The sequence below is a fragment of the Manacus candei genome, unplaced genomic scaffold, assembly GCF_025592945.1.
Source record: "Manacus candei isolate 608988 ecotype Guabito, Panama unplaced genomic scaffold, ASM2559294v1 h1tg000084l, whole genome shotgun sequence".
NCBI lineage: Eukaryota > Metazoa > Chordata > Aves > Passeriformes > Pipridae > Manacus > Manacus candei.
The window spans coordinates 685897-713858 of record NW_026138132.1 but is presented as its reverse complement, the minus strand read 5'-3'; the positions used below and the strand labels follow the sequence as shown (position 1 = coordinate 713858).

General features: G+C 62.8%; 1 protein-coding gene across 7 annotated transcripts; it reads right to left on the bottom strand.

Annotated features, from left to right (window-relative positions):
- Positions 1 to 1267: 1267 nt before the first annotated feature.
- Positions 1268 to 27962, bottom strand: FGFR1 (fibroblast growth factor receptor 1). Of its 7 annotated transcripts, none has more exons than XM_051811999.1 (18): positions 27777 to 27962; positions 21441 to 21649; positions 13398 to 13661; positions 12616 to 12699; positions 11992 to 12167; positions 10185 to 10308; positions 9272 to 9462; positions 7559 to 7703; positions 6053 to 6255; positions 5387 to 5532; positions 5165 to 5286; positions 4941 to 5057; positions 4614 to 4804; positions 4347 to 4469; positions 4123 to 4193; positions 3729 to 3866; positions 3137 to 3242; positions 1268 to 3010 (listed from the first exon to the last, which is right to left on the bottom strand). In XM_051811999.1, exons 2-18 carry the CDS (start codon positions 21529 to 21531, stop codon positions 2834 to 2836), a joined length of 2469 nt encoding a protein of 822 aa, XP_051667959.1. In that variant the 5' UTR covers positions 21532 to 21649; positions 27777 to 27962; the 3' UTR covers positions 1268 to 2833. The 7 variants fall into 7 exon arrangements, with proteins under 7 accessions (XP_051667959.1, XP_051667953.1, XP_051667954.1 ...); XM_051811993.1 differs by having other exon boundaries at positions 4947 to 5057; positions 27777 to 27888; XM_051811994.1 differs by having other exon boundaries at positions 6059 to 6255; positions 27777 to 27888.

Here is a 27962-nt window from a genome sequence, read left to right as displayed (position 1 = left end):
GCTTTAAAAGGAGAGAAAGAGGAAGGCGAGGAGTGGAGGAGACAAAGGACCTGCTGCGAGAGCCAAACGGGGTGGGCCAAGTGCTCGGCAGCCACCAGTGCCCAACACCCCCCATCCACTCAGGGGAGGGGGCAAGTCCCACAGGCAGTGCCTCTGGATCCCCCATTGCTTTGGGGTCATTTCCCAAGGGACCCCATCCCACCCACCTCCTAAGGGGAGAGCCTGGTGCCTGGCAGTGCTGGAAGGGCTGCAGGCACCCACTGGGCAGGGACCCAGCAGTGCTGGGGGTGGCTTTGGTCCTGCAGGTCTTCCACAGCCCTGAGTGGGACCTGCGGGGTGCTGATGCCAGCTTTGGGGTATGTCCCTCTCCTGGATTGCCCACATGGAGAGGATGCCTTACCAGGAAAGCAAAGAGGAGCTGATTCTCCCTGCTGGGATCCAGCATCCAGGCAGTCCTGTCCCATCAGCCTCCAGGGTTTCAGCTGGGTGCCAGCCAGTGCAGCACCCCGGGGACCATCCATGCCTGTGTCCCCACATCCCCATGGGACACAGAGAACACCTGGCTGCACGTGCCCCTTCCCGAGCCCACAGCGAGCACCAGCAGTGCTGCTGCAACCACTCTGCTTATTATCATATTTAATTGCCCTCCTGGTAACCCCAGGAAATGAGCAGGAGATGGTGAGAGCAGCAGTTTGGGATGATGTAAACATGAGCTCCAGCTCTCCCCGTGCCTCGCCAAGCCAGTCCCAGAGAGAACAGTGATTTATGGAGCCCCCCAGCCCCACTCCCCCCGCCCGGGCCGCGAGTTTAATCCCGGGCTGCAAATTCAACATAAATCACTTGATTAAAAGCTCTACTTAATTTAAAGTGGGGGGGTGGGCAGGGCGCAGCTGATCGATTTAATTTACACCGGGAAATAGCAACAAGCAGACGCATTTAAAAAGGCCGGGGAGGCCAGGGATGCTGCAGCTGCTTCAGCTTAACCATTTAAGGGCTCGGGAGGGGCTGGCAACCCCTCACCCCCACCCCCTCTTTGGTGAACCTCCCCCCCCACCCCTGCCTGGACCCTGCCCCCAGCAGTTTGTGGGGTGCAGGATGCTAAAGCATTTGTAGGGGGAGTGTTGGAGCCCAGAAAAGCAGAATTCCTACAAAACCAGCCGCCATCCAGGCTGCTCCCTGAATGTCACCTTCCCAAACTGCTGCTTGGATGAGCTTGAGCACACAGAGCCCCGAGAGCCCCCTCCCCACCGCCCCCCAGGGACGGGCCGTGGCCAGCAAAGTCGCGGTTAAAGTCTTTAATAATTACAAGAATTCCAGATTCATTACAGAAGAGTTTACAACAAATAATATTTCTCCATACAAAGGCAAAATAAACTTTTCAAGTAACAGCGGCCTGGCTCCGGCGTCCCCACGCCGGTGACGGGGAGGGAAGGGGTAAACGTGGCCCCTGCCCTGGTGAGGGGCTGCCCTGGCCAGGGAGATACCCTGTCCTGCCAGGCACTGGGACAGATCTGGGGGGCACAGAAGGGCAGAGCTGGGATGAGGCCACTCCCCGGGTGCTGGTAAGGCACTGGCTGGCACCGCTGGGGGAGTGGGGGCTGCATGGGGTGCACGTCCCCTGGCTGGGGCACAGCGTGACCTGCGTCCCCCTGTCCCTCCCCAGAGGCAGCTGAGGGCCAGGCAGGGGCTGCAGCCCCTCCCCAGGGCACTGTCCCCACACACCAATATGGTGCCACGGGCACTGCCCGGCCCCAGCCCCACCAGAGGGAGCAGGGGGGACACAGGGGGGGCCAGGGCGAGGCCAGGCACGTAATGACAACGGATTCCCAAAAGGCATCGACACGTTATTATTATTGTTTAATACAACCCCATATAAAACTGAAGCAGCAGCAGCAATTCTTATCGAGGGACCTAAACTGAAATAGGTTTAGAACATAATTTAAAAAAATAAAACCAGCAAAAGTAGCAAAATATATGAATTTTTTTTTTTTTTATAGCAACTGATATCTACCAGCCACTAGTACCTTCCTACCAAACTGGTATATCTCTGGTAACAACCCTTTTAAAAAGACATGTAAATATATATTCATATTTATACATATTTTTTGTTATGTACACAGGACTCTGGGTTCAGCACGGGTGGATGTGGCTGTCTCTGAGCAGTGCTGGGTGATGTGCCTGCTGACCAGCCCCGGATCATCCTGGGCAGGGAGGGAGCCCCAGCCAGCCAGGATCCTGGCACACCGAAGTTTCTGGCACACCAAGGCTCCTGGCACACCAGGGCTCCTGGCACACCAGGGCTCTGGGCACACCAGGACTCTGGGTACCCCAAGGTTCCCAGCACACCGAGGCTCCCCGGCTTCCACAGCCACAGGAACCTGGTGCTGCTCCCAGCTCAGCAAGTTCTCCCAGTCGCAGACCAGCCCTGGGCTCTCCGTGCCCTGCCAGGATGTGCCATCCCGGGATGCCCGTCTGGCTCCCCAACCAGGCACTGCCCCCAGTGGCAGGCGATTTCAGCTCAACCAAGTGGGAATATTCAAGCACAGAATTCATGGAAAAGAGGTTTTTAAAAAAAAAAGGGAGGAAACGCCATAAAAAACACCGGAACGGACCCTTTAGGCTGCGGAGAGCTGACATGAGGCGGCAGGAGAAGCTGGCAGGAGGTGGGTGGTTTTGGTTACATGAGATGCTACAGGTGTCTCTGAACCCCTTCTGCAACAGCTCAGCACAACCAGACTGCGCAGGCAGCGTCCACAGGCACGGCAGGGCAGGGTTTGGCACAGCGTGGCACGGCACGGCACGGCACGGCCCGGTCCCACCACCAGTGCCACCCTCAGTGTCGCTTCAGTCCACCGTTGGTGTGCTGAGGGGGGAACTTGGGAAGGCACGGCTCGTCCGGGAGAGGGTCGTGGGAAAACACAGAGTCCTCTCCCGAGGAGCAGGTGGAGCTGCGGGTGTCCGGGAAGCCGGGGGAATACTGATCCAGCGGCATGGAGAGGTCCAGGTACTCCTGGGGGGGACAAACCCCGACCACGGGCTCAGGAGGGGACTGGGCAGCCCCCAGGGAGCCCCCAGGGAGCCCCCGCCCCGCATGGGGTGGGTGCTGGTGGGGGCCTGTGGGTGCCACTTCTCCTACCTGGTTGGAGGTCATGGCCACAATCCTGTCCAGGTCTTCTACCAGCTGCTTGAAGGTGGGTCTCTGGGAAGGCACAGCGTGCCAGCAATCCCTCATCATCATGTACCTGTGAGGGCAAGAGCTGAGCATGGGGCCAGCAGAAGGGGACCCCACCCATGGGAGAGGAACACCCAGGAACAGACCCCTGCACCCAGGCTGGGACCCACGGCCAGGGAGGATGCTATCCCAGGATTTAGGGTAATCTCCTGTGGGGAAGGAAGGGAATCCCCCCAGCTGCCCTTGCAAGGGGCTGTCTGGAGAGGAGGACGGACATGGCCTGGGCTGGTCCCTGTGCTGGGATTCCCTCCTGCCATGGGATAATGGAGGGAGATGCTGATTATTGCAAACAGATCGGGCTGATGGTTTTGCAGGGCTGGGAATTGCTGGGATTGTAGATCCAAACATCTGGTTGTCCCCCTCCATGCCCCAGCCTGTGCCCTGGGTCAGGCAGTGGCACCCAGAGACTTCCAACCCTGCCTCACCAGTCCCAGCTGGGCAGGGAGTGTTGGGGTGCCAGTGTCCTCCCTCTTGCCCATCCCAGTGCTGCACTCACAGCTCGTTGGTGCAGTTGCTGGGCTTGTCCATCCTGTGACCTTCCTTCAGCAGCTTGAAAAGCTCCTCGACAGGCACACCGGGGTAGGGAGACCCGCCCAGCGTGAAGATCTCCCACAGCAGCACCCCGAAGGACCACCTGGGAACACAGGGTGGACACTGGGGCACCAGCTCCGGGGGGGCTGACACCCCACAGGGCCCCAGTCTGGGTACACTTAGAGGCCGGTTTGCTGGGAGGGACAGGAACCCACAGTTTCAATTTGCTCTGCAGGACAGACGAGTGCCAGCACCAAATACAGTCTGGATTCGAAATATTTGGTCGGCTGACGCTAATCATAATTTCATCAAACTAAGACGAACCCCATCCGTGCACTTCCCCGGCGGGCACTACTCACACATCGCTCTGGTGGGTGTAGATTCGGTCAAAGAGGGCTTCGGGGGCCATCCACTTCACCGGCAGGCGACCCTGGGACACAGAACCCCCCATTGGCTCCGTGCCACCCAAGCGTGGGGGGGTCTGGGGCAGGGGGCAGCCCTGCACGCCCATCGCATTCCCAGCGCCGCTTGGGGCACCCCTGGCACCCCCACCCCAGCAGGACCCCCCTGGCCCAGCCCTCACATTTGTCGTCTTCTTGTAGTAATCGATGTGGTGGATGTCGCGGGCCAGCCCGAAGTCCGCGATCTTCATCACGTTGTCCTCCGTCACCAGCACGTTCCTGGCCGCCAGGTCCCTGTGGATGCACTGAGCGAGCGCGGGGCCGTCAGCGCGTCCCCGACACCCCCGGGCGGTTCCCCAGGATGGACGGGGCAGGGAGGGGAGTGTGCATCCCCCCAGGCCCAGCTGCCGGGCTCCTCATCCCGCCACAGCCCCCCAGGAGCTCCTCACCTTCTTGGAGGCCAGGTACTCCATGCCCCGGGCCACCTGGTAGGCGCAGGAGACCAGGTCCTTGAAGGAGAGCTGCTCCTCGGGGACACGGGCGGGGTTGTAGCAGTACTCCATGCCCGGGGGCCGCCGGGCTTGCAGGTACTCCCGCAGGTTGCCCTTGCTGGCGTACTCCACGATCACATAGAGGGGTCCTGGGGGGATGGAGGGATGAGAGGCTGGAACACAGAGTGGGGGCTCATGACCCCACAGGTGCCAGGCCAGCCCCTCTCAGCGGATGGATGTGGCTGGAGGGGTGGCAGAGGGGACACCCCCATCCCGTTTGCACACCCTCACCGTCCTGCGTGCAGGCTCCCAGCAGGTTGATGATGTTCTTGTGCTTGCCAATCATTTTCATCATCTCCATCTCAGAGATGAGGTCAGACAAGTCCTTCTCTGTGGCGTCGGCTAAAGTGGATAGAGCAGTGGTCAGGGGGGACCAGGCAGGGTACCCCCCCGTTGCACACCCCCAGCACCAGCCAGGGCTCCAGCACCGCGCCAGAACCCCCACTTACACTTGAGCATCTTCACAGCCACCTTGGTCACCCGGTTGGGCTTGTCCTTGTCGAGGCCAATGGCTTCTGCCAGCACCACCTGCCCGAAGCACCCTTCTCCCAGGGGCTTGCCCAGGATCAGCCTGCCGGGAGGAGACCCCGGTGTGGGGGGAGCGGGTCGGTCACCGGCATCGGCACCACCACCCTCACCCAGCTCCCACCCGGGGCAGGGCTGCCCCTCACCTGTCCCGGGGCAGCTCCCAGCGCGGGTCCTCGGGGAGCTCGTACTCGGAGACGCCGGCCAGCATGGGGGTGCCGCTGGAGGAGAGCCGGGAGGGCCGCACCAGCATCACGCCCGAGTTCATGGAGGAGCTGGAGTCGGCCGACACCTGCAGTGGGACCGTGGGTTACCTTCACGCAGTGCCCACGGCCGCAGCCGGCTGCCCCCGCCGCGGGGGAGATGCTGATGGGAGCCTTTGCACCCACCCCTGCCCCCTGCCTGTGGGGGGGCTCCCACCTGGGACCTGGACTATGTGTTTTTTAATTAATCTGCATCACGGTGTACCCAAAATGCACGGCCCAGGAGCTCCCCGGGCTCCTCAGTGTGTTTAATGACCCCGCTCTGCTCAAACCTTGAACTGTTGTAAATTCTCCTGGTTCTCCTCACGAGCCCTGCTGAGGGGGGAGGCGAAGGGGATGTGTGGCCTCCCCACTCACTGTGTTGCCATTGGAGGCACAGCCTGGGCAGTGCCCATCCCATGCCATGGATGGGCACAGGCCTGGAGAGGGCTGCACGTGCAGCAAGGCGAGGTGGTCCCAGGTCTCCCCGTCCCTCCTCCCCCAGATCCCCCGGGAAGGGCTGGGCTCCAGGAGGGGCAGTAGGTACAAACAAACCCCCTCTCTACTTTCTGTTACCTGTCTGCGCAGGGGGATGCTCTTGGCCAGCTTGTGCACGGCCAGCTGGCTGTTGAAGTCCGTCTTCTTGGTGGTGCTCTTCAACTTGTAGATGATGATGGTCACCACCATGCAGGAGATGAGGAAGGCCCCGATGCAGTAGATGATGATCTCCAGGTAGAAGGGGGATGTCATCATGGCTGGGGTGTCTTCAATAGCTGGTTCAGCATGAACAGGGTGTTCGTTAAGCACCCACCAGCCCCCAGGGCCCAGGAGCAGCACTGGGGGAGCCCCCGGCTCCTCCCCACGCTTGGTGGGGACCTCGGTGCAGCAGGGACTGCGGGCTGCCCACCCACCCTGGCAGGGAAGGCACTGTTGCACCCCCCAGCTCCTCATCCCCAAGGCCAAGCAATGCCTCCACTGCATCCACAGGCTCCAGGGGTGGGATGGGGCCAACTGAGACAGTCATGAAGTCACCCCACAGGGATGTGGCACTACGGGCACCTGCATGGACAGGTCCCTGTCAGTGCTGCTACACTCTGCCCATGCTCAGAGCTGCAGGTCCCTTGGGGTCTGGGCTTTCCCTGCACACAGTGGGATGAAGGGGAGTGTCTGGCAGTGCCCGGGGCTGCAGGAGTCCAGGCATTACCAGTAAGTACTGGGGAGAGCTCAGGGCAGAGCAGCCAGTGGCACCTCCAGTGGCAGTGACCTGCTGTGGGACCGTGGGATGGCGGGGAGGAGGGACCTGCAGACCCTGCCTTGGTGGCTGAGGTGGTGTTGGAGCCATGAGCAGCTCAGAGCCTGCAGCCACGTGCCAGGGCTCGTGGTGAATCCAGCAGGGCGGGGGCTGCCCCTGCACCCCCTGCAGCACCCCCAGCCTGACCCCCCCAAAGAGCAGAGCCTCAGAGAGAGGTGTAAGAGGGAGCTGAAGATTCCTGCCCCACCTCTGGGCACACCCGGCTGACAAAGCAGTGGCTGATAACAGGGAAAGTTTTTGGCTGGCAAGCAGTGAGCAGTGAACAGCACCACAAAAACTTTCCCGCTGCTGTTATCCGGCTTTGGTCCGTGCATTGATGCAGAGGAGCAGCATCAATGGGGATGGGGCAGCCGTCCCCAGGGCGCAAGCACACACAGCCCTGCACGGCCCCGCACCACAGGGCAAGGCCAGGCCCCCGCAGGCAGTGCTGCCAGTCCCCCAAACCCTGCTCAGTGCCCCCTGTGCGGGCAGGGCTGGCCTGGCCCCGGGGCTGCGGGACCGTCCTGCCCCGGCGGAGCAGCCCCTGGTTAAAGTTCCCCAGGTATGCATTGCCTGGGCCAGGGAGAGAGCAGGGGGCAAACAACTGGGGTGGAGGTGGGTAGAGAGTGGGGGGGACACTGCCCGTCCCGCTCCAGCTGCAGAGCAGCCCTGCAGCATCTGTGCTGACCCACTCTGGGGGGCAGGGGCTGGGAAGTGCTCTCTCCCGGACCGCAATGCATACGTTGGAAAGGAGGGAGGAAAGGGAGAGGAAGAGGAGTATATACCTTCGAGAACTGTCAACCATGCAGAGTGATGGGAGATCCCAATAGAATTACCCGCCAAACATGTATACTCCCCAGCATCCTCAAATGAGACATTCCTTAAGTGAAGGACTTCCATTTCTTTGTCTGTCGTGTTAACACCAGCCGTCTGGAGGGAAAAATGGAAGCAAAAAACGGAGAAGCAAACCACATGAGATCTTCTGGGAAGGAGGCCAGAGAGGAGGGAGAGCCCAGTCTCATTTGCCAGACCCCCGGGGAGCAGACAGAGACCACTGCAGACCTGCTAGAGAGACCCTCGGGATGACCACTCATCCCGGTGGACCTACGGAGATGCTGGTTAAAACCCTTCACCAAACTGAGTGTCCTGCCCATCCGAACATGCTGGCGATGGGCTGCATGGAGAAATCAGCCCAGGCAGAGCCGGCCGGCTGGCTCGGTGACACGGGGACGAGGACGAGGATGGGGATGGGAGGGCAGAGGCAGGAGGATGGAGATGGGAGGGCAGAGATGGAAGCATGGAGGCAGTAAGGCGGAGATGGTAGGATGGAGACAGGAGGATGGAAACGGGACCATGGAGACAGGAGAGCAGCACAGCTGGGGGCACAGCACTGTGTGATCCCCAGCCAGGCAGACGGGGTGCCCTGGCTGGTGCCTGACCCACCAGGCACCTGAGCAGCACCAGTGTCTGCACAGTAGGGTGGGAAGCACACAGGAGAGACACTGGGACACAGGAGAGACACTGGGACACAGGAGAGACACCAGGACACAGCAGAGACACCAGGACACACACACAGAGCACAAAGCCCAGCCGGCCCCGCTGGGTATTTTTCCATGGTTGTTGCACCAGAAACACAGCAGAAACCAGAGAGCCCAGGGTTTTGTTTTCCACCGCCGGGGAGCGACGGTCCAAGGAAGCACCCGCCGGGCGTCCTTCCGATTACCTGTGGCCAGGGGCCTGGTGACAGTGAGCCACGCAGACTGGTTGGCCTCGCCAATATAATTGGAAACCTTACAAACATACTCCCCGCTCTCCGCCTCTGTCACATTATACAGGGTCAGCACCTCCGCATCAGAGCTATTAATCCCCGAGTGCTGGAACAGACCAACAACATGGAGTCACATGGATGTGCTCAGGAATGGCAGCACCGACAGCATCAATCAGCACAGGGGCTGCTCCCCCCGGTACCCACGGCCAGCTGGGAGGGATGGGGCTGCACACAGGGAGCCACGGGAGGAACAGGGGACACAGACGGGCATGGGGGTGTAACCCTGCTCCCCCCTGCTCCACAGGGGTCAAAGGCACAGCTGTGGATGGCTGCATGGAATCACAGAATGGTTTGGGTTGGAAGGGATCTTAAGAGGCCACGCAGTCTGACCCCCTGCCACAGCAGGGACATCAGTCAGACCAGCAGCCAGTTTGCCTGCTGAGCTGGGGGCAGAGGGAGCTGCTCTCACTGGGATGATCCAGGGCTCAGCTCCCAGCTCCAGCTCCGTGCTCTCTCCCTGGGGCAGCCCTCCCTGCCCTTCACCCTGTGATGCTCTGGTGCACCCTGGCAGGCTGGTGACAGCTCTGGGGCTCCAGCTGCCCCAAGGCCAGTGGTCCTTAGCCCCAGGGGGCTCTTCTGGCCCATCCACGTGGCTGCCACTGCCCCGCTCCTGCCCCGGGGACGGGCGAGCCGGGGGCTGCAGCCGGGGCCGCCCGGCGCGTGGCTTTACCTTCAGGATCTGCACGTAGGGCAGGTTGTCGGGGCCAATCTTGCTGCCGTTCACCTCGATGTGCTTCAGCCACTGGATGTGTGGCTGGGGGTCACTGTAGACCTTGCAGACAAACTCCACGTTGCTGCCGAGGGCCACGGTCTTGTTGGCAGGCAGCCCTGCCTGCAGGATGGGCCGGTGCGGGGAGCGCTCTGCGGGACCGGGGACATGGGGCACCTTACAGCGGGGTCTGGGGTGCCCACCTGCCCACCCACGGGTGCACCCTGCAGCCCGCCACGCCCAGGACGTGGGCACTGGCACACCCAGCACAGCCATGGCATCCCCTCCCTGAGAGCAGCCAGGGACAGGGACAGGTGAAACCCCTGCACGGGGACAGGGACATCGGCACCTATTGGGGGGGTCAGAGGTCAAACAAACCTAGGGAGGGCCCCGGCCGTTAACAAAGCGGCTGCCACTGTGGTGAGTCAGCATTAACAAACCCCTTTGTTCACCTCGCTGACTGTTCCCTTCAGTTTGCTCAGTGTAATCAAATTAAATCACATTTTTAATGGTTCATTTACTGGCATTTAGAGCAGCTCCACATGTGGAACTGCTCAGACCAGCCTTCCCAGCTGGGAATTATGGCTAATAAGGCGATTAAAAAAGTTTCTGTCTGGTCTATGAAATTATTTTCACCACAATTAAAAATCCCCAGAACAGGATGAGGTGAACCCTCTGCCTGGATGGCTCGTGGACCTGCTGTGCCACAGAGGTGGACACAGGGGTGGGATGGTAGAGGGATGGCGGGTGAGCCCCTTCCCTGTGAGCACTCCCATCCCTGCCTCTCCAGGGTGCAGCACCCATTCCTGCTTGGGAAGGTTTGGGGGGTGAGCCCCCCAAACACGGGTGAGCCCCCCAGCCCCGCGCTCCTCACCCACGACATCCAGCTGGTAGGTGTGGTTGATGCTCCCGTACTTGTTCTCCACGATGCAGGTGTAGTTGCCCTTATCAGATGGCACCACCGAGTCCATGATGATGCTCCAGGTCGCCTGGCGGACCTGGGGGCACGGGGAGGACAGAGCCAGTTACGTGCAGGGCACACGAGCCCCTGGTCCCGCTCATGTCAGAGCTGGCTCAGCCCCGGCCCCCGGCACGGGCGGGACATAAATCTCCCTTTGAGGTCACCTTTCCCCTTCCCCACAGAAGGGCTGTAATTGCTCCCAGCTGTCCTGGGACAGCCTGGCCACGGAGCCAACTGCTCCGGGAAGCAGATGTTGGGAGGGGAGCGCGATGGGTCCGCCCAGTGTGCGGGGACACCCCTCTGCAGCGGCCCCCGTGGGAGCAGGGAACAGACTGGCTTTGTTCCTCCGGGAAGAGCTGCTTCCCTGGCTGGCCCTGGGGCTCGGACCTGCACTGCTCCCCACAGCCAGTGGGCACCACGCTGGTCAGTGGGCGGGTGCAGCCTGTGTGTCCTCTGTGAGTGCTGCTGACCCAGCACGTCTCCTCTGGGATGGTCCCAGCAGCTCAGCTGGGCTGAGAACCTCCCAGGCCCCCTGGCCACGGGGCACCAGAGGCTCTCCAACAGCCAGCCCTGTCTCTGCCAGCTTCGGCTCTGGCTCCTCTTGGCAAAAGCTCCCTGAGCCCTGCTCCGTGGGGCTGCATTCCTCCCTCCCAGCTGGAAACTGGCAGTTTGCACAGTCCTGCATTTCAGCCCCATTAGCTATCCGGGGCATGGGCTGCCATGGGCCAGGAGCCACCACACTGCCAGCAGCCTCTCTCCTCCCCACCCACGAGCCTCCATCCCATGGGGAGCCTGCATCCCTCCCCAGGACACTCTGCATGGAGCTGGGAGCCGTGACGTGGCTGCATTCCTGCTGCTGTCCCTGGCACCTGGCATGGCCACGGCTGCTTGTGCAACTCAGTGGCACATCGTGGACACACAACCCCAGGTTGGCTCAGGGGTCTCAGCCAAGGAGACACCCCCCAAGGGGTGCAAGCCTCAGGGAGGCTGCAGCCCTGCTCCTGAAAACTAAGAGAGATGGAAAAAGAGGATTCTGGTGCCTTGTAGGGTCACCCACAGGTCCCTGGGCTACAGCTGCTGCAAGGGTCACCCCCTCCCTTGGGGAGGAGAGAAACTTGGGGGTCCCAGCATGCTGGTCACCCCCCCAGGGCTCTTCTGCACCCCACTGCAGGACCAGAGCCATGGGAAGGGGAGAGCCAAGCCCCCCTCCCACCTGGGTGGCACCTGCAGCCTGGGCCAACTGTGGGTGCTGGGGAAGCAGCACTGAGCCCCCTCCCCAGCTCAGGGAGCCAATGTGACCCCTGAATGTGGGCTGGGGCACCTCTGGGCTGCTGGCAGAGCTCCTGCCAACCACTGCTGGGCACGGAGGGGCTCCTCCACCCCGGGGCTCCCAGGGACACCCAGACCCCTCTCCTTGGTGGGGGGATTAGGCAGAGGCGGCCGAGCCGGGCTGGTTCCCTCAGCACGAGCCCCCTCCCCCATGAGCTCCCTCCCCCAGGGCTGAGCTGGTGCAAACATGACCCAGAAGCAGGCCACTGCCGTAGGGCCACTCCGGAACAGGAATGTCAGAGGGGCCCATCTGCCCCCGCCGGGGTGGCGCAGGCAGGGGCTCGGTGCCTCTTAAGCTGCAGAGACCCTTCCCAGTCCTCCCCCTCCCTGCAAGCCCCCCAGCCCTGGAGGTGCAGAGGCTGTTCCCCCCCATCCCATTCCCCCCCAGTACCTTGTACCCCCCGATGCGGTGGTCAGGTTTGAACTCTTTGCCGTTCTTCAGCCAGCGCAACGTGGGGTTGGGTGTCCCGCTCGAGGGACACTTGAATTTCACCGTTTTGGCGGCAGGGACAGCGTGGAGCTTCTTCTCCATCTTCTCAGGATAGGTCCAGTACGGAGCAATGGCCTCTGGGGAGCAGAGTGGGGGCTCAGTACGGCCAAACCCACCAGCCTCCAGTCCCGGGTGTAACCCCAGGGATGCCCAGGGCAGGGCTGAGCCAGGAATCCAGAGAGATGCCAGCAGTCAAGCCTGGGTCCGGTAGGGAGGGGAGCTCCAGGACATTGGGCATTATCCATGAGTCACAGCAGCCCTTTCCTTGCAGGGTGCGTGCTCAGCTCCCGTGGCTGCAGCAGCAGTGGCCCCAATGAAGCCGTGTTGGCCTGTCCCCTTGCTCTGCCCTGGCTGCTTCACCCAGTGCACCCAGACCTGCACCCTGCACTGCACCCTCACCACTGCTGGCCGGGCTGGCTCAGGCAGCCCCTGCCCATCCTCACCTGCCTGTCTCCACCCCCGGGCACTGCTCACGTGTGCCCAGCCTCCCCTCGCCCTGGCACAGGGCAAACCCCACACACGTACGGTTTGGCTTGGTGTTATCTGCCTCCTTCTCCTCCGACGAGGAATCATCTTCGTCATCATCATCCTCCGCAGAGGGCAGCGCGTCTGCAAGAGAAGAGATGGCCCCGCTGAACATCTGTGCACCTTTGTGAGCGGGGCTGGTGGGGACCAGAGCATGGTGGGTGGGTGGCCGGGAGCTGTGCCCAGTGGGGTGGCCAAGGCAGGGAGTTGCTGATGCCCAGTGGGGGCACGGGGATCCTGGGGGAACGCTCTGCACACCCCCAGCACAACCAGGGCCAACAGTGCCACCATCCCAGTGCCCACAGCCATGGGCACAGTGAAGCAATTTGCTGATAGAAGTGATTTCGGAGCTCCTCACCCCGTGTCCACCAACCCCCCTGGGGCGGCAGCTGAGACCCCACAGGCACAGAAATGCCCCAGCCTCGGCGAACACCTCCCCAGCTCCAGCGTTCCTCCCTCTCCAGCCTCACACTCCATCAGCACCGACACAGGCTGTGGCTCCCACCCAGCGCGTGCCCCCCCTGGGGTGGCCCCGCAGCCCCCCAGTCCCGTGCAGACAAACACACGACGACCTCCGGCCGCTTCTCCCCACACTGCAGTGGCCAAGCAGCCACGGCACCGCGCTGGAAACTCCTCCAGGCACCCTCGAGTCGCAGGTCAGCCCCAAACTCACTGCGTGTGGCCGGCGGGGCGTGCAGGCCGTGCAGAGGCAGCCTGCTCCTCGCTCCACAGCCCGGCCCCCGCGGCTGCCCCTTCCCTGCGCAGCCAGGGCTGCTACAAACCTGAGACGTTCACGGAGAAGTAGGTGGTCTCACTCCCCGAGGGGCTGTTGGTCATGCAGGCATAGAGCCCCGAGTCCTCGGGCACCGCGTCCCTGACCTCTACCTCCTCCCCGGTAATGCGCGTCCGGTTGTTCTCGGCCAGCTGGACGCCGTCGCGCACCCAGTTGATGCTCTGGACGTCATCCCGCAGCCGGCAGCGCAGCTGGAGGAGGTCACCGGGGTGGGCCGAGTAGGACTCCACTTCGATTTTTGCTTTGGGCAGAGCTGGAGGAGTCAGGGGAGAGAAGGAGAGAAAAAAAAAAAAGAAGGAGAAAAGGAATAGAGACCAAAGGAAACCATGCTGCTGCTGCTGCTGCTGCTGCTGCTGCTGCAGCCGGGTTAATGAGGCAACATGCGCTGCTGGGATGCTCCTGCCGTGGCACTGGGGACCCCAGTACCCAGGGGACAGAGCCAGCGGCAGCAGCAGAGCAGAGGGGAGGCAGAGGCAGAGGCTGCAAGCACCCCAAGCAGCACCAAGTGCTTCACCCCGCAGCAGCACCCACTTGGTGCCTGGAGAGTTCCAAAGCCCTCACCCCACTCGGCTCCTTCGGAGCGTGACAGGGCAGGGCCTTCACAATGGGGGAGAAACAGGCAACTTGAGACAACTTAGGCAGTGCCGGCTGCTTGGGCAGGATCCAGCCTCTCCCAGGAGCATCCCACATCCCTGATTGGCTCTGCCACCTTGCAGGGGTCCCAGGATCCCAACCACAAGCGGGCAGCCAGCAAAGCAGGCCAGGGTCCCCATGGCACCAGGACCCTCGCCCCAGTTAGAGAGCGGCGGGGCAGGGCTGGAAGGGCAGGGACTGGGGGCTGCGGCAGGACAGCAAGGCAGGGAGTGAGGGGGGAAAGGTCAGCCCAGGGGAGCTCTGGCCAGACAGGTGCCGGCCACGGCGTTCCCATCCACAGCATTCCTGGGCAGGGGAGCTGCAGCTGCTCCCCGAGGCGACACTTGTGTGAGCAGCACAAAGATCCTTTCTCTCCGTTCCACTGCGATCTCATCTCTCCTGGCCCTGGTCTGTCCTGGCCTTGATGTGTCCTGGCCCCGGTCAGTCCTCAAGCGCTGGCCCTCGGTGTGCGAGCGGCTCTCCTGGTCCCAAGCTTGGGGCAGATGCTGGGTTTCAAACAACCTCTTCAAATTCCACGGCCCAAGGAAGGGCTCAGGCTGCTGCAGCTCTGCTGGGGCTCCCTACGATGACGTGGGTGATGCAGTGTGAGCATCACCCCAGACCGAGCCCCACGGGCTGGTGGGCACAGCTCCGGAGCCCGACTCCTCCGCTCTGTCTCCTCTCCGGTAACGTGTGTCCGGTTGTTCTCGGCCAGCTGGATGCCATCAGGATGCTGCAGGAGCAGCACAAAGGGGCACAGGGCACTGCTGTGGATGCTGCTCTCAGGGGCCAGAGACAGGGCCAGAAAATCCCAACAAACGCGGCAGAAACAGCCGGGAAGTGTTCAAGCTCCAGCTGATCCATGGCCTGAGGTCTGAGCCCCCCAGGACTTCTGAGTGCCCAACGAGCCAGACAAGCATAGCCTCTGCTCCCTCCTTTGCATGTGTGCCCTAAACAGCCACGCAGCAGCTTTCTCTGGGCCGCCATCTGCAGAGTGGCACAGGGTCTCTACTGGCACAAAATCCCCTGGAGCAGAGCTGAGGTGTGTGGGTGATGTGGGGCCGGGACCAGCAGCTCCTTCCTGCTCCTCCCTGCACCCACCAGCCACTCTGTACAGCCAAAAATGAAACCTCGGTTCTCCAGACTCCAATTCGCTGCACCATGACCTGCATTTTGCTTTCTGGCCACTTCTCTTTGCCTTGGACTGATGAGAAGCTTCATGGAGAAAACATCCCTGAGTGGCTCCAGAGTTTCTCCTCTTTCTTTTGCTCAGCACTTGAAGGAAAACAGTGGGATGGGGAAGAACTCCCTTTCCTCAGCTGCTGGAATACCAAAGCCAGGGCTCCAGATTCATCCATGAGAGGATACAAAGCATTTTAATGTGGAAGGGGAAGACCAACAGGAGACCCTTCCCTGGTGGGGGAAGGGCCTTGCTTTGCAATGCTGTTTTTCCCTGATTTTCTCCCACAGGAGAGGCACTTCTCGAAGCTCTGATTTGTGTTTCAAGTGATTAGTCACAGGCATCTCCCAAGGCTCACAAAGCAGCAGTGACATCCCGTCCTGTCCGTCTGAACACCCCGGGACTGGGTAACGCCGCGTCCTCCTGCCTGTCCCAACTCCCTCCTCACACAGAGCAAGGTCAGTGGGTGATAAACAGCCACAAAAACACAAACCACCACGAATCTGGTGCTGCAGCCATATCTGCCCTTATCTTGCTCCCAGCTCTGCCCCTTACACCCAAGCACCGACAAACTTCTTCCCTATGGAACAGAAAAACCCTGCAGGGAAACCAGGGAGGTTGCTCCTGCCAGCCCCGAGCTCTGCCAGCACCCCTCAGCTGGACCTGTGGAGTGGGAAGAGGTGGCTTGGAGGTGGAAAAGGTCTTTGGAGGGGGAGAGATTTTGGGGTATCTCAGCCCAATGCCAGGGCTCGGGGAGGCAGTGTCTCAGGCGGGTCCCTTCCCACGGGCACGGCGTCACACAGGTCCCCTGGCACCCCGTGCAAGTGCCACCACTCCTTCAGGCCACTGGGCTGAGGAGCTCAGGCGGGGGCTGCCGGCACGTGGCCAGATACCCTTCCAAAGCCCCCGTTCCCTCCCCCAGCCCCACCAAGCCAGGGGCTGGTTTGCATCACCAGCACGACTGGGAGGTGATGGACGGAGAGAGAAGGCAGAGGGCAAGGCAGGCCCCTGCCCTTGGGTCACCCACGGCACATCTCTGGCACTCGGGATGAGGCGGAAAACGCGGCATGGTGGGAACGGCCTGGGAAGGAATTCACAGGCTAATGAGCATGTCCAGGTTCCCTCAGCCTCCCGGTGGGAGCAGGGCTTGGACGGTGCTGCGGCCCTGGCAGGCAGACAGCATTGTGGCCACGGGACGGCACGGATGGCACCGGGCAGCCTGGATGGCAGCAGGGACACCGGGGACACGGGAGCACCGGCGGCGTGAGCTGTGGTACCGGCGTGGCCTCCACTCCAGCTCCAGGGTGAGCCCGTTTGATCGCTGGACTCCATCGGCCCGAAGCGTCCCTGTCTCACGTTCTGCTTCTCTGTAACCTAAGCCACGGCACCAGGTGCAGCCCCTGGCACAGCCCACGGCAGAGCCCACCCTGGCCAGCTGCTCCCTCCAGGCACCAGCCAGCCCTGCACGGGTGCTTCTCCGAAGGTTAATCAGCCAGACAAACGCTTGGCTCTCCTCCCCAGGGCTCGGGAAGGCTCCGGGTGCTGCCGGCACCGCACAAAGGTCAGTGGGTGGGAGTCCCCACCCCAGCCAGGAGCTGTGGGGGTGCTCATGGCCCCGTTGAGCAAAGAAGGCAACAGCGAGGAGAGAAAACAAACAGCAGTGTCTCGGACCCACAGGCAGAGCTCTGTCCCACCCTGCTACGGCAGGGACAGGAGGCCCCAAGGTGCCCAGCAAGGTGAGGGGCAGCTCTGGCTGGCAGTGCCTCCACGAGCCCCCCCAGCTGCCACGGCCGGGGCGGCCGCTGCAGGTTTATTACTTTATTCCACCTTTGAAATGGAATCGAGAGCGGAGCCGAGCCCGGCGAGCGTCGGCCAGATGGAGAGTGTCACCGAGTGCATATAACTGTCACCGGCTCCCCAGGGCTGGCCCCCGATGGGGATGGCGGGGACGGTGGGGATGAGGACGGCGGGGATGGAGACGGCGGGGACGGGGACCCGCGACAGCAGCCGCGGGGAGAGGAACCACAGAGATTCACCGACCCCCCCTCCACTCTCCGTGCTGCCCGTGCACCCCCCGAGCAGCGGGAGCCACAGGCAGTGCGGCCACGGCGATGGTGACGATGGCAATAAAGGGGCCAACAAAGCGGCGCGGGGACAATGCGGGCGGGGGGCGCGGGGCCGCGGGCGCCGGTTGCCCTGGAGACCCCAGCGGGGCTTTCCGAAGGTATTTCCTGAAGAAAAAGCACACACATGCCCGGCAGCCCCGCTAATCCCAACAGGAAGCGCTTACCGGGACTTGGGGATTGGCTTCTTTTTGATTTAAAAAGCTCCTCGCCCTGCCGTGTCCCCCCCAGCCCGGGCTGTGCCGGGGGCATGTCCCGAGGGGCAACATCCCAGCACTCCAGCTGCTCCCAGGGCCATGCATATCCCTGGATCTCCTGCTCCGGGGAAAGGCTGCAGCAGGGAGATGCCAACAGATGAGCATCAGGAGCTCAAGCCACCCGTGGCTCTTCTTGGGGTGCTCAGGGCACCCCTTGGCTCCTCCTGTCCAAGCCAGCCCAGAAGGCCATGGGCTTCTCTGCACCCTCCAGTCCCCGGCTGCTTCCTCCACAGGGAGAGGGGGATTTATGTCCTGCTCCAGGCCCCCCTGCTCTCCCAGCCTGCACAGCAAATGAAGCAGCACTTAATTAACAAGCGTGTTGGGAGTTCGCAAAGCTGTCAGGATAAACCCACCCCTTTCCCCCCAGGACCCCCTGGCCATGCTCAGAGCTCTGCGGCAGCTCAGAGCCCTGGGAGCAGCAGCTTGGGGCACCAACAGCCCCCATCAGCTCTCCCCAGGCACAGGACGGATGAGGGTCACAAGTGAACATCCCAATCCACACAGATTTTGGCTGGCTTTGTCTGGGCCCTGGCTCACCACCAGAGCTGAGTCTCTGTTCCTCTCCCTGCATCCCTCCTGCACAGCCCTGAGCAGTCACACATGGGGGGCTCAACAGCCCCCAGACTCACGGGGATCCCCCTGAGCCCCCAGTGTGGCTCCACTCCCCCTGGGGCAGCTCCACAGCCCAGGCTCTGGCACAGTGTAGCTGCTTTTCCCAAAGACTCATATTTCCTTTTTTCCTCCTCAATTAAGGGCTGGAGTGACACCATCCGAGTGGAAAGGCGGGAGGAGGGAACAATGTCGGCCCGGCAGGCTGGGAGGGGACGGCAGCAGCCCCATGCCCTGGAGGACACAGCGATGCCCGGGGAGCTGGGATGGGGTGGCTGCAGCAATAGGGGTCTGGGGGGGCTGCTGGGCCCCCCGAGCTCCGGGAACAGTCCTGGGCTGCTGCCATCAACAGCAGAAGTGCAGGAGGCTGCAGGCTTGGCAGGGAATCCTCGGGCTGCTTGTGGGGCTCCAGCAAGGAGTCAGCTGCTCCAAGGGATCCCCAGGACCCAAACTGGATCCTCTGGGGCTCCCTGGGGCACAGGGTGGGAGACACAGAGAGCTGTAAAAACAGGGAGGGGATGGGACAGCAGAGAAATGGGGAGGGGGTCAGAGCCAAGGGCCAGCAGTGCTCCCAGGGAGCAGCAGGGACGAGCCAAGGACCTTTGAGGCGCTGCCTGCTGGGTCCCCCAAGCTGCCCGGGCTGAGCACGCTGCTCACCCTAACTTCTGGCTCCTGCAGGGCCCAGAGAGAGACCCCCCTGGACGAGCCAGGGACAACAAAGCCCCGGGATGCAGGGCCCCCGCCGGCCCTGCAGATGGGCAGGGGGAGGTTAAGCCTGTGGCCAGCTGGGCGGACGGCGGCCCCGGGAAATGGGGCAGCCCCCCGGCCCCCGGGGAGGGGGCTGCAGCCAAACCCCTGTGCTTTGGAGTGCAAATGCACTCCCTGGGAAAGTATCTGCTGCACCAGGGGGGTGCCTTCGGGACTCAGTGTCCCCCAGAACCAGCTGCCCAGGGCAGGACCCCCCTGCCCCAGGACATGGCTCCCCACAAAAATCTGCTCGGCCGCTCGGCACCCCCGGCAGGGCTGAGGCAGACCCGAGCGAGGAGATGCCTGAGCAGCAGCCAGGACAATGGCAGACAAGGAGAGAGGGGAAAAAAACCCTCAGCAATTTTCTGCAGGTTTCTATTTAACCTGGAGACAAAGAGCAGCTTTGTGCGAGGGAGGGACGGAGGCTGCGCACGGAAATTTCTTGGCTTTTCCCCTTAACCAGGGGTTTTTCACCACCTCCAAATTTAGGTAACTATAAAATGCAGTAAGTGCCCATTAATATTTTATTTGCTCCAGATTTTCTGGTACTGGGAGCGAGCCCACGACAAGCAGAGCTCCCAAATCCCCTCCCATGCCACGAGGAGCGGGGAGCCAGGGCTGAAACCCCCCTCTGCGCGAGGCCAGGGCCGCTGGCCGGGCGCGGGGGATTACTCCTCCCTGAGAAGGGAGCTTAGCTGCCTCAGAACTGGGAGTAAACTGAAACCCTATAAACATGCAGAACAAAGTCCGGGAAAGCTGCTGCCTCTGCCACAGAGGGGACCGAGCGCGGCCGCCGCTGCCCCCGAGGAGATGGGGGGATACTGGGGAGCCACAGGGATGTAGGGGAAGGACAGAGAGCTCGGCCCCCGGGACACAACACCCCTCAGCAGGGGAGCTGAGCCCCATCCCCATCCCATGGAACCCCAAAACCCGCGGGGCCGAGTGGGAGCCTGCTCCTGCGAGGTGCTGGCGGCCCGGCCCCGGCTGCAGGTCCTGGCCCAGCACCGGCTCTTCCCATCCCACATGTCCTGCTGGGAACATTTTGTTCCCACCAGCCAGCCCCGGAGCCAAGGGACGGACTCTGCCCCAGCCGGGCTCCTGCTGTGGCACTAATTGGGCCGCCCTGGTGAGAACCATGTCGGGAAACGTTTCCAGAGGTTATTGTTAGCCCTGGCATGAGGCTGGTGAGGAACCAGCTCCCTCCTCTCCAACCTCTCCTCCTCCACTGTCACAGCCTGATGCTGCTACCAAACTCTCCAGGGGCTGCAGGGCTCCTCAGGCACCCCAAAACCCACCTCTGCTCAATCAGCCCTGGGTCTGAACTCCCCAACACCTTTCCCAGCACCACAGCTGGGGTTGGGGCTGCCAGTGCTGCTCTACCAGCAGCACAGAGCCATCCTTACCCCAAACACCACCAGGAAACCTCTTCCAGGAAGAGCAATCTCCTGAGAAAAACATGTTTACCACTGTCAGCCGCATTGTTTACAGACGTGGGGAGGAGGCACGCCAGTGGAAAAATCTCAGCAATGGTCCATGTGAGAGAAGGCTCCTCTCTGGAGCTGCAGCTCCCCAGGACCACTCAGGCTGTCTCCTGTGGTGTCACCTCACAGGGTACTCCCCGCTCCGACCAGAGGCACCAACCCCAGCCCCATGGCATCACCCAGTCACCCCTCACCGAGGCTGGTGCAGCTGCAGCACGGACCACTCGCCGGTGCCAGCTCCCACCCCGAGCCCTGAGAGGACCCCGGGGCACCACGGGCCACTGTGCCCATGCTGGCTGCACCAGCAATCTGCCTCTCAGGGTCCTGGTGGGAGAAAGGAGGAAGGGGGAGTGAGTCTTAAAAAGCAAAGCAGTGCCCACAGACCAGACATTCTTGGGTAATTAGAACCAAAAGGCAGCAAGTCGAAGTCCCGCGCGGCGCAGCCGGGTCTGGTTATTCTCTGCCTCACCAAGGGGAAGGCCAAGGCTCTGACACACCAGAGCAGGGCTCTCTGCCGGGGCCCACTCTCCCCAGGGCCAGGCAACTCCCTCGGCCCATCCACTGTGCCTCGAGGTGCCCTGGAGCTGTGCCAGGCACCCCTGTGCTGTGACATGGAGTGCCCCTGGGCAGGGACACAGCCCCCAGGGCTCTGTATCCTTCTCCAAACCAACAGGTCAGGGTTTGCCACAATTCTTCTCCAGCTTTAAAATGTCCCCAGGCACTGCTGGAGCAGCAAGCCCGCTTCTGTGCCCATACAAACTGGCCTGAGGACAAGTGCCATGTCCCCACGGGCACCAGCTCCCAGGCAGCTGGGTGGCACTGCAAGTGGCACCAGGGACGTGCTGGTGCCCCCACGGCTGGACCACGTGCCAGCCTCTGCCTCTGCCGCAGGGAGACGGGCCCCTGTCTCACGAAGGACGAGGGAGCGGGGGCTCCCGGCGCGGCCGCGGCGCATCGGTGTGTCCCTCTGTGTCCCTCTGTGTCCCTCTGTGTCCCTCTTACCTTGGTCGGGCAGGCTGGGGGCCGGCCGGGCAGCGGAGAGCGCGGCTGCGACCAGCACAGCCCAAAGGATGAGGCACCGCCAGGTAAACATCCCACTGCTGCAGCTACTGCTCGGCGACTGCGCTCCACGACTCCCACTCCATGGGGACCCCGGGCTGGCCCCGGGCGGGCGCGGGGCGGGTCTCCAGCGGGCCGTCAGCCCCTCCGAGCTGTGAGGGAGGAAAGCAGAGTCAGGGCAGGGCGAGGGGCTCCCCCACATCCCACCACATCCAGGCACGGCTGCGCGGTGGGACGCACTCGCCACCACAGGTGACACTCCTCCAGCATCCAGCCGGAACGGCGGGATGTCCCTTGTTCATGGGATGTCCCTGGATCATGGGATGTCCCTGGATTGTGGGATGTCCCTGGATCATGGGATGTCCCCGGACCGTGGTGGCAGGTCCCCACAGACCCCTCAGCAGCCTGACGTGACCCGGCACTGACTGGCAGGGTTATGTTTCCCTGCGTAAAAGCGTTGATGTGTCGAGAGCAGAAAGCGCTGGCGAGGCAGAATCGCACGCAGCAGAATTTCCCAGAATGGAGGGAGGAACATTAATGCCGGTTAAAGAAAGGGAGATTCCTCCTCTCCTCTTCCTGCACTTCATCAGCTGTTGATCCACAGCTTTGCTGTGGGAAATCCCATATCCAGACCAAACTCTGACGTTGTCCCTGCCACTGTGCACCCCAGCAAAGCAGATCCCACTGCAAACCCCAACCTCCTCCATTCCCTATAGGATCTATAGGGCACACAGCAGCCACCCCCACGGAAAGGCCTTTCTGGAGCTGGAGGGTCAGCCAGCTGTGGCCAATCTCTTTCCACCAACAGCTGTTTTTGGAGTGACTGTTTGGGGAGAAATCCCCCTTCTTCCACTGCCAATTCTGCAACTCACTCTCATCCCTGCCAGCTCTCACGCTGGGTTCTCCAGCCCACCCATTCCCTCAGGTCCCCATGCCCTTCCCAGGGAATGCTCCGTGCAGGGCAGCTTTGGAGGCGAGTGCTGGCACAGGGAGACTCAGCAGAGCCTGATCCCGGTTCAGGGTGCCGCAGGGATGTGCCCTCCAGGGCCCTCATCCCTCCTTCCCACTGACCATCCCTCCTTCCCACCATGCCAGGATCACAGAGCTCTGCCAAGACACGTTCCAGGGGGATGCTGGAGCCAGAGTCCGACCGCCCCCGGCCAACTGTTCCCAGCCGAGTGGATGGGAACAAGCCCCTGTGCTCCACCCCCGCGCCACATCTGCACCTCGGCAGCAGCCTGGGACGAGGTCCCGACACCCGCTGATGGTCCCGCCGGGCTCTGCCGAAGCGCTCGCGGCGAGACCCTGCCCAGCCCGTTGCACAACCCGCGCGGCCCCAGCCAGGGCGCTGCTGGCGGCGGGAGCCACGGGGGAAGCGCAAGGACCGGGGTGTGGACAGGACAACACCATCCCCAAAGCCCTCCCCCCAGGCCCCTCCTGGGGTGCAGCTGTGCCCCCGGGCCCCGCAGCCCCTGTCAAGCATCCCAAGCTCACCCGGTTCCCCTCCCGAGGGCCGCGCGCCGTGCCGCTCCCGTTCCCAACCTGCCGCGTGAACGGGCGCTTCCCTTTGCCGTACGGCGTCGGGCTGAAGTGCACGCTGTTAAAACCAGTGAGTAATAATCGTAGTGAGTAATAAACCGCTACTCATCCTCCCCACGCACTCAGCCCGTGGAGCTCTGGCCGCCGCCTCTCTCGCTCCAGCGTGAGAGCGAGACCCTGTGCCCAGAGCGCCGGCTTTTCCCAACGGATGGGCCGAGCAGCCACCAGCCCCAAAGGGCTCAGATCCCCCAAACAGCCTCCACACCCCAAGGAAGCCCAGCCAGGGTGCAGGCCTGGGGGCTCTGGCTGCCTCCTCCCTGCCCAACAGCTCTGCCTGCAGCCAGCAGAGGAGTATTTGGGAGCCAAACTATTGACACAAGGAGTCAGACAGCAAAAAGGGCACCCAGCAAACACCGGCGTTATCTCCAACACCAGCGCTCCCAGGTGCCGGGCAGTGCTTGGAAACAGTTATTGAATGCTCAGGATTTATCAGGGTTTGGAAAGGGGGAGGTGGAATTCTTTGAGGGAGGGGAAAAAAAAAAAAGTCCTTGGTATTTCTGGAAATTATTTTGTGTCTCTCAGTGGCTTTGTTTATCGACAGCACATGCTCCCCGGAACATGCCCTAATGCGGAGTGTCTGCGTGGGCCTCCCGAGCCGGCCCTGTGCCGAGGGGAGGGATGGAGGGAGGGAGGGATGGAGGGATGGAGGGGAGCCCAGTGCCTCCAGTTCCTGAAAAATGAGTCAGTGCTGGCTCGTGCACAGCAGAGCCCTTCTCCGATACACCTCAGAGCAGGCGCCTTCCAGCTGATTCAGGGCCTTGACAGCAGCATATTTCCATGGCGTAGGGATCGCTCGGCAGCGCAGAGCTGTCTGTGGCTAGAGGGTCACTGGGAGGGAGGGAGGGAAGAAAGGAGGGAAGGACAGAGGGAAGTGTGCCAGGACTCAGCGGGAGCACACTGACGATGGTTGGCTTCCCTGGGCAGCAAGGGAGGGGGCAGCAGCCACGGCTTTGCTTGAAGGCAGCAGGACCAGGACACATCCTGACCACGGGGAGCAATCCCAGCTTCCTGCCTGCTCTCCCCAGACAGGCTCAGCAGCACCTGAGGGAATCCCAGTGCTCAGAGATGCTGAAGGGGCAGCACAGACCCTTTCCTCCTTCCCAAGGGAGAAGGGGAGACTGGGAAGCCCCAAGACACCTGCCCTTGTGGCTCCTTGGTGCCCACTCGGGAAGGAGGTGAGGAAGTGGGGAGAGTGCTCCTACCTGTGCAAACATGGCTCTTCTCTGTGTTTATACAGCTTTTATATAAATCCCAACAGGAAACCATTTGCTCGGGAGGATGGCAGCTCGGGCAGGGCTGGTCTCTGGCTCCTGCCGGGCACCATCCCCGCTCCCCGTGGCCCCAGCACACTGCAATTTACTGCTCCGGGGTGGATTCAAACAACTAAAAATGGAAGCAGTAAGAGAGGAGCCAGGGCTAAATGCCTCTCAGAGACCTGCCTCCAAGACTGCAATTACTAGCGGCCATTACACCCACGGAGCTATTTCAGAGTGGTGACGGACACCCCTGTGCCCACCCCTGTGCCCACCCGTGCACCCCCTGGGGGCACAAGCTCCCCCGTGCGCCAGGGAAAATGCTCTCACACTGCCTTTGCACGCCGGTATGTCCACGAGGAGCCTCGTTTAACTGTCCCCCTGCCGTCCTCAGGGACCCCAAGGGCTGCACTCTCACCCCTGGTGTCTCCCACGGCCCTGAGTCACAGGGCTGAGCTGTCCCAGGGACACGGCACAGACAGGACCTTCCCACTTGGACAGCAGCTGCACCCCATGGTTCTTAGCTGAGTGGTTCTGAGCAGGGAAGCCCCTTCCCGTCCCATGGCTCATCCCTGGAATGCATCTGAGGTGCCAAACGCAGGAGCCAGTGCTGGAGCAGAGTGCCCAGCTGGGGCACGTGGGGCTCAGAGCCCCGTGATGCTGTGACATCCACAGAGGAGCCCCAGTCTGATCCCTGTGTGCCCACAGTGCTGGATGTGAGGGGGGGTGGCTGCTGCCATGGGCTGGGTGAGGCTGGGGGGGCTCTGGCCCCTCGGCCTCTGCCTCCCCGTTGGAGCAGAGCTGGCCTGTGGCATCCACCACATCAGAGTGTCCGGGGTGCCTCAGTGCCAGCAGCCAGTGGGTAATGCAGAGCAGGCAGGAAAAACACAGGGAGAGGCCAAATCCAGCAGGGAGAAGAGTCTGAGCTCAGCTCCCGGGTCTGCACAGCGTCAGGAGCCTGCGCTGGGGGGCTGCGCCCAGCCAGGGTCACCCGTCCCTCAAGGGGGGATGTGGTGACTCCCAGCTGACCACCCTGCTGGGCAGAGATGCCCTCCAGCTCCAAAACACAGAAAGGAGACTCGTTTTCCTCTGAGGCTCAACACAAGCAGCCCTCCAGGCGCCCTTGGGGAGGAAGGACATGCCAAAGGCACAATCCGTGGGCGACAGGAGCGAAGCCTTCCCCTTGCCCAGTGCTCCGTGCCCCAGCCTGCGGCTCAGGTCAGGAACCAAGTATTTGCTGAAATAAAAAGCAAACACAACTGCAAATGGAACTGTAGGGAAAAACTATAATGCTTAAAGCAGACACACGCTTGGAAAAATAAATATCCAACTGTGCAGCATACAGAGCACATTAACCCTTCCCAGTTGGCCACCAGGACTTAGGGCTACTGGGGGCATCTCTGGCATCGAGCTGTGGGCATCTGGTGGTGGGAGACCCTGGCACACAGGGCAGGAAGGACAGGGAAAGGTCCAGCGTCACCCACAGATCTCCATTAAACCAGCTCAGTTCTAGAAGCATCCTCACACTCAGGTGTGAAAATCGAGGGCTCGATTCTCAGATCTACAGAGCAACCACTGGTATCCCAAAGTCTGCACTGGGCTGGTCCCCCCGACTGCACTGGAAGTGGACTGGTCAAGGACGGTGACACTGGGACACGACCACAGCCTGCCATCCCCTGGAAGGGGCAGAGGCCCGTTGTCCAGCCTGAGAGGGAGCTGGCTGGGGCTTTCACTACATTCTGCTCCTCCAGGGAAAGCCGCTGGGAGGGGAAGGACACACATTTGCCTTCGTGCCCAGAAGCAGCAGGTCACAAAGGGGCAGAAAGTCGGATTGCCGGGATGGGATGAGCTTCCAGCAGCCAGGGCCTGGGGGGCTAGAGCACCGGGAGGCACCAGCTGGGGATGGAGGCAATACAGCTCCCGCTTCAGGTTACGGTTTTAGGTGGTAAATAAAGAGGGAGCTCCAGTTCACACCTGAAAGGGACCCAGGCCCCCTCCCACATGGCCCAGGCAGCAGCTCGCGCGTGGAAAAGCCCAGACGATGCTCCCGCCGGCTGCCCTGGCCCGGCACCGCTCCTGCCTGCACCCCGCCGGAGCGGGGGCGATTTATTTTAATCCTCTCGGAGCAACACAAGGAAAAGGCAGCAGTGCATGCCAGCCAGCACAGGGATTAAGGGAGGAAGTGCTCCTGAGAGGGGAAGATGGCTGCTAGCCAGAGCAGGGGGCTGCGGGGCCCACGCTCCTGCGGCGTCCCTGGGCTGCGCGGGGGGGCTGCCCCTGCGCCCCGCTCCTCTGTGCTGGCATCCAGCTGGTCGGCACCCGGAGAGCTCCAGCCGGAGCAAACCACCGCCTCCGCCTGCGCGCAATCCCGGTTTCCCTCCGGCCGGGACCTGGCAGGGGCTCCGAGCCCGTCCGTTCACCCCCGCCAGCCGGTGGGTTCGCCGCGCCGTTCGCGTTTAAACATCGCCGGGAAGGGACCTGCCCCGGCCAGCCGTGACCCGGGACACGGGGCAGCGACTCAGCGAATCCGGGCGGAGAAGGAGCAGCGAGGTGGCCGCGGAGCTCCTCGGCGTCACCTGAACACGACACGCTCCGCTGCGTCCCCGCACGAGGCCAGCGGCCACCTCCGCGGCTCCTGGCCCCAGAACCCACAAACGCCACAACCAAAAACCCTCTGCAAGCAAACCCTCCCGGTGCCGAGGGCCACCGCACCGGCCCAGCGGTCACCCGCCATCGCAGGTGTCGCCGCCGCCTCCCCGCACTCCCGGCGCCTTCGCCGCGGGCGGACGAGCGGCTCCCAGAGCCCGGCACGGCGCTGGGATGCGGCGGCTCCCGGAGCCCCACCAGCCTGGACACACAAAGGGAAACCCCAGCTCCGGGACGGCGTTATTCCAGCGCCTCCATCCCCGGTGACGGCTGAACGCCCCGGGATTCCAAATCCGAAACACAACTAAACCCAGCTCCTTCTCCATCTTTTTCTGGAAGCCGCGAGGCTCCCGCTCAGGAACTTTTCGTGAATACGGGACCAAGCAACGACTCGGAAACCGGCCTCTGACCCTCGCCGGGCTCCCCCGGCGCCGGGAGGGGTCTCAGGGCCGGGGCTGTGCGGGGGGGTCCAGCCTCGGCTCGGCCGCTGGACGGGGTCAGACTCGCAGCCTTCCCAAACTGCCGCCCGCCGAGCGGCTGCACACCGGGGGCGGCACACCGGGGCCCCCGACCCCCGCCCCGCCCCGCCGTCCGCAAACCCCCAGGTCCCCCAAACCGGAGCCGCCCCGGCACGGGGGACAGGGCGAATCTGGGGGGGTTCGGCCGCGACGGAGCCCCGTCCCCCGATCGCGCCCCCCGCGCCCGCCCCGCGGAGCACAAAGCGACGCCCCGCGCTCCCGGTCCCGGTGCCGGTGCCGCCCCCCCGGCGGCCGTTACTCACCGGAGCCCCGCGGGCGGCGGCGGCGGCGCGGTGCCGCCGCTCCCGGGAACAATGGAGGGGAGCCCCGGCCGGGGCGAGAGGCGCAGCCCCGCCGCCGCCGCGCTCACAGCGGCCGCCCCATGGCGGCCCCGGCCCGGCCCGGCCGGCGGAGGCGGCGGGAGGCGCTCCCGGAGCCGCTCCCGGACG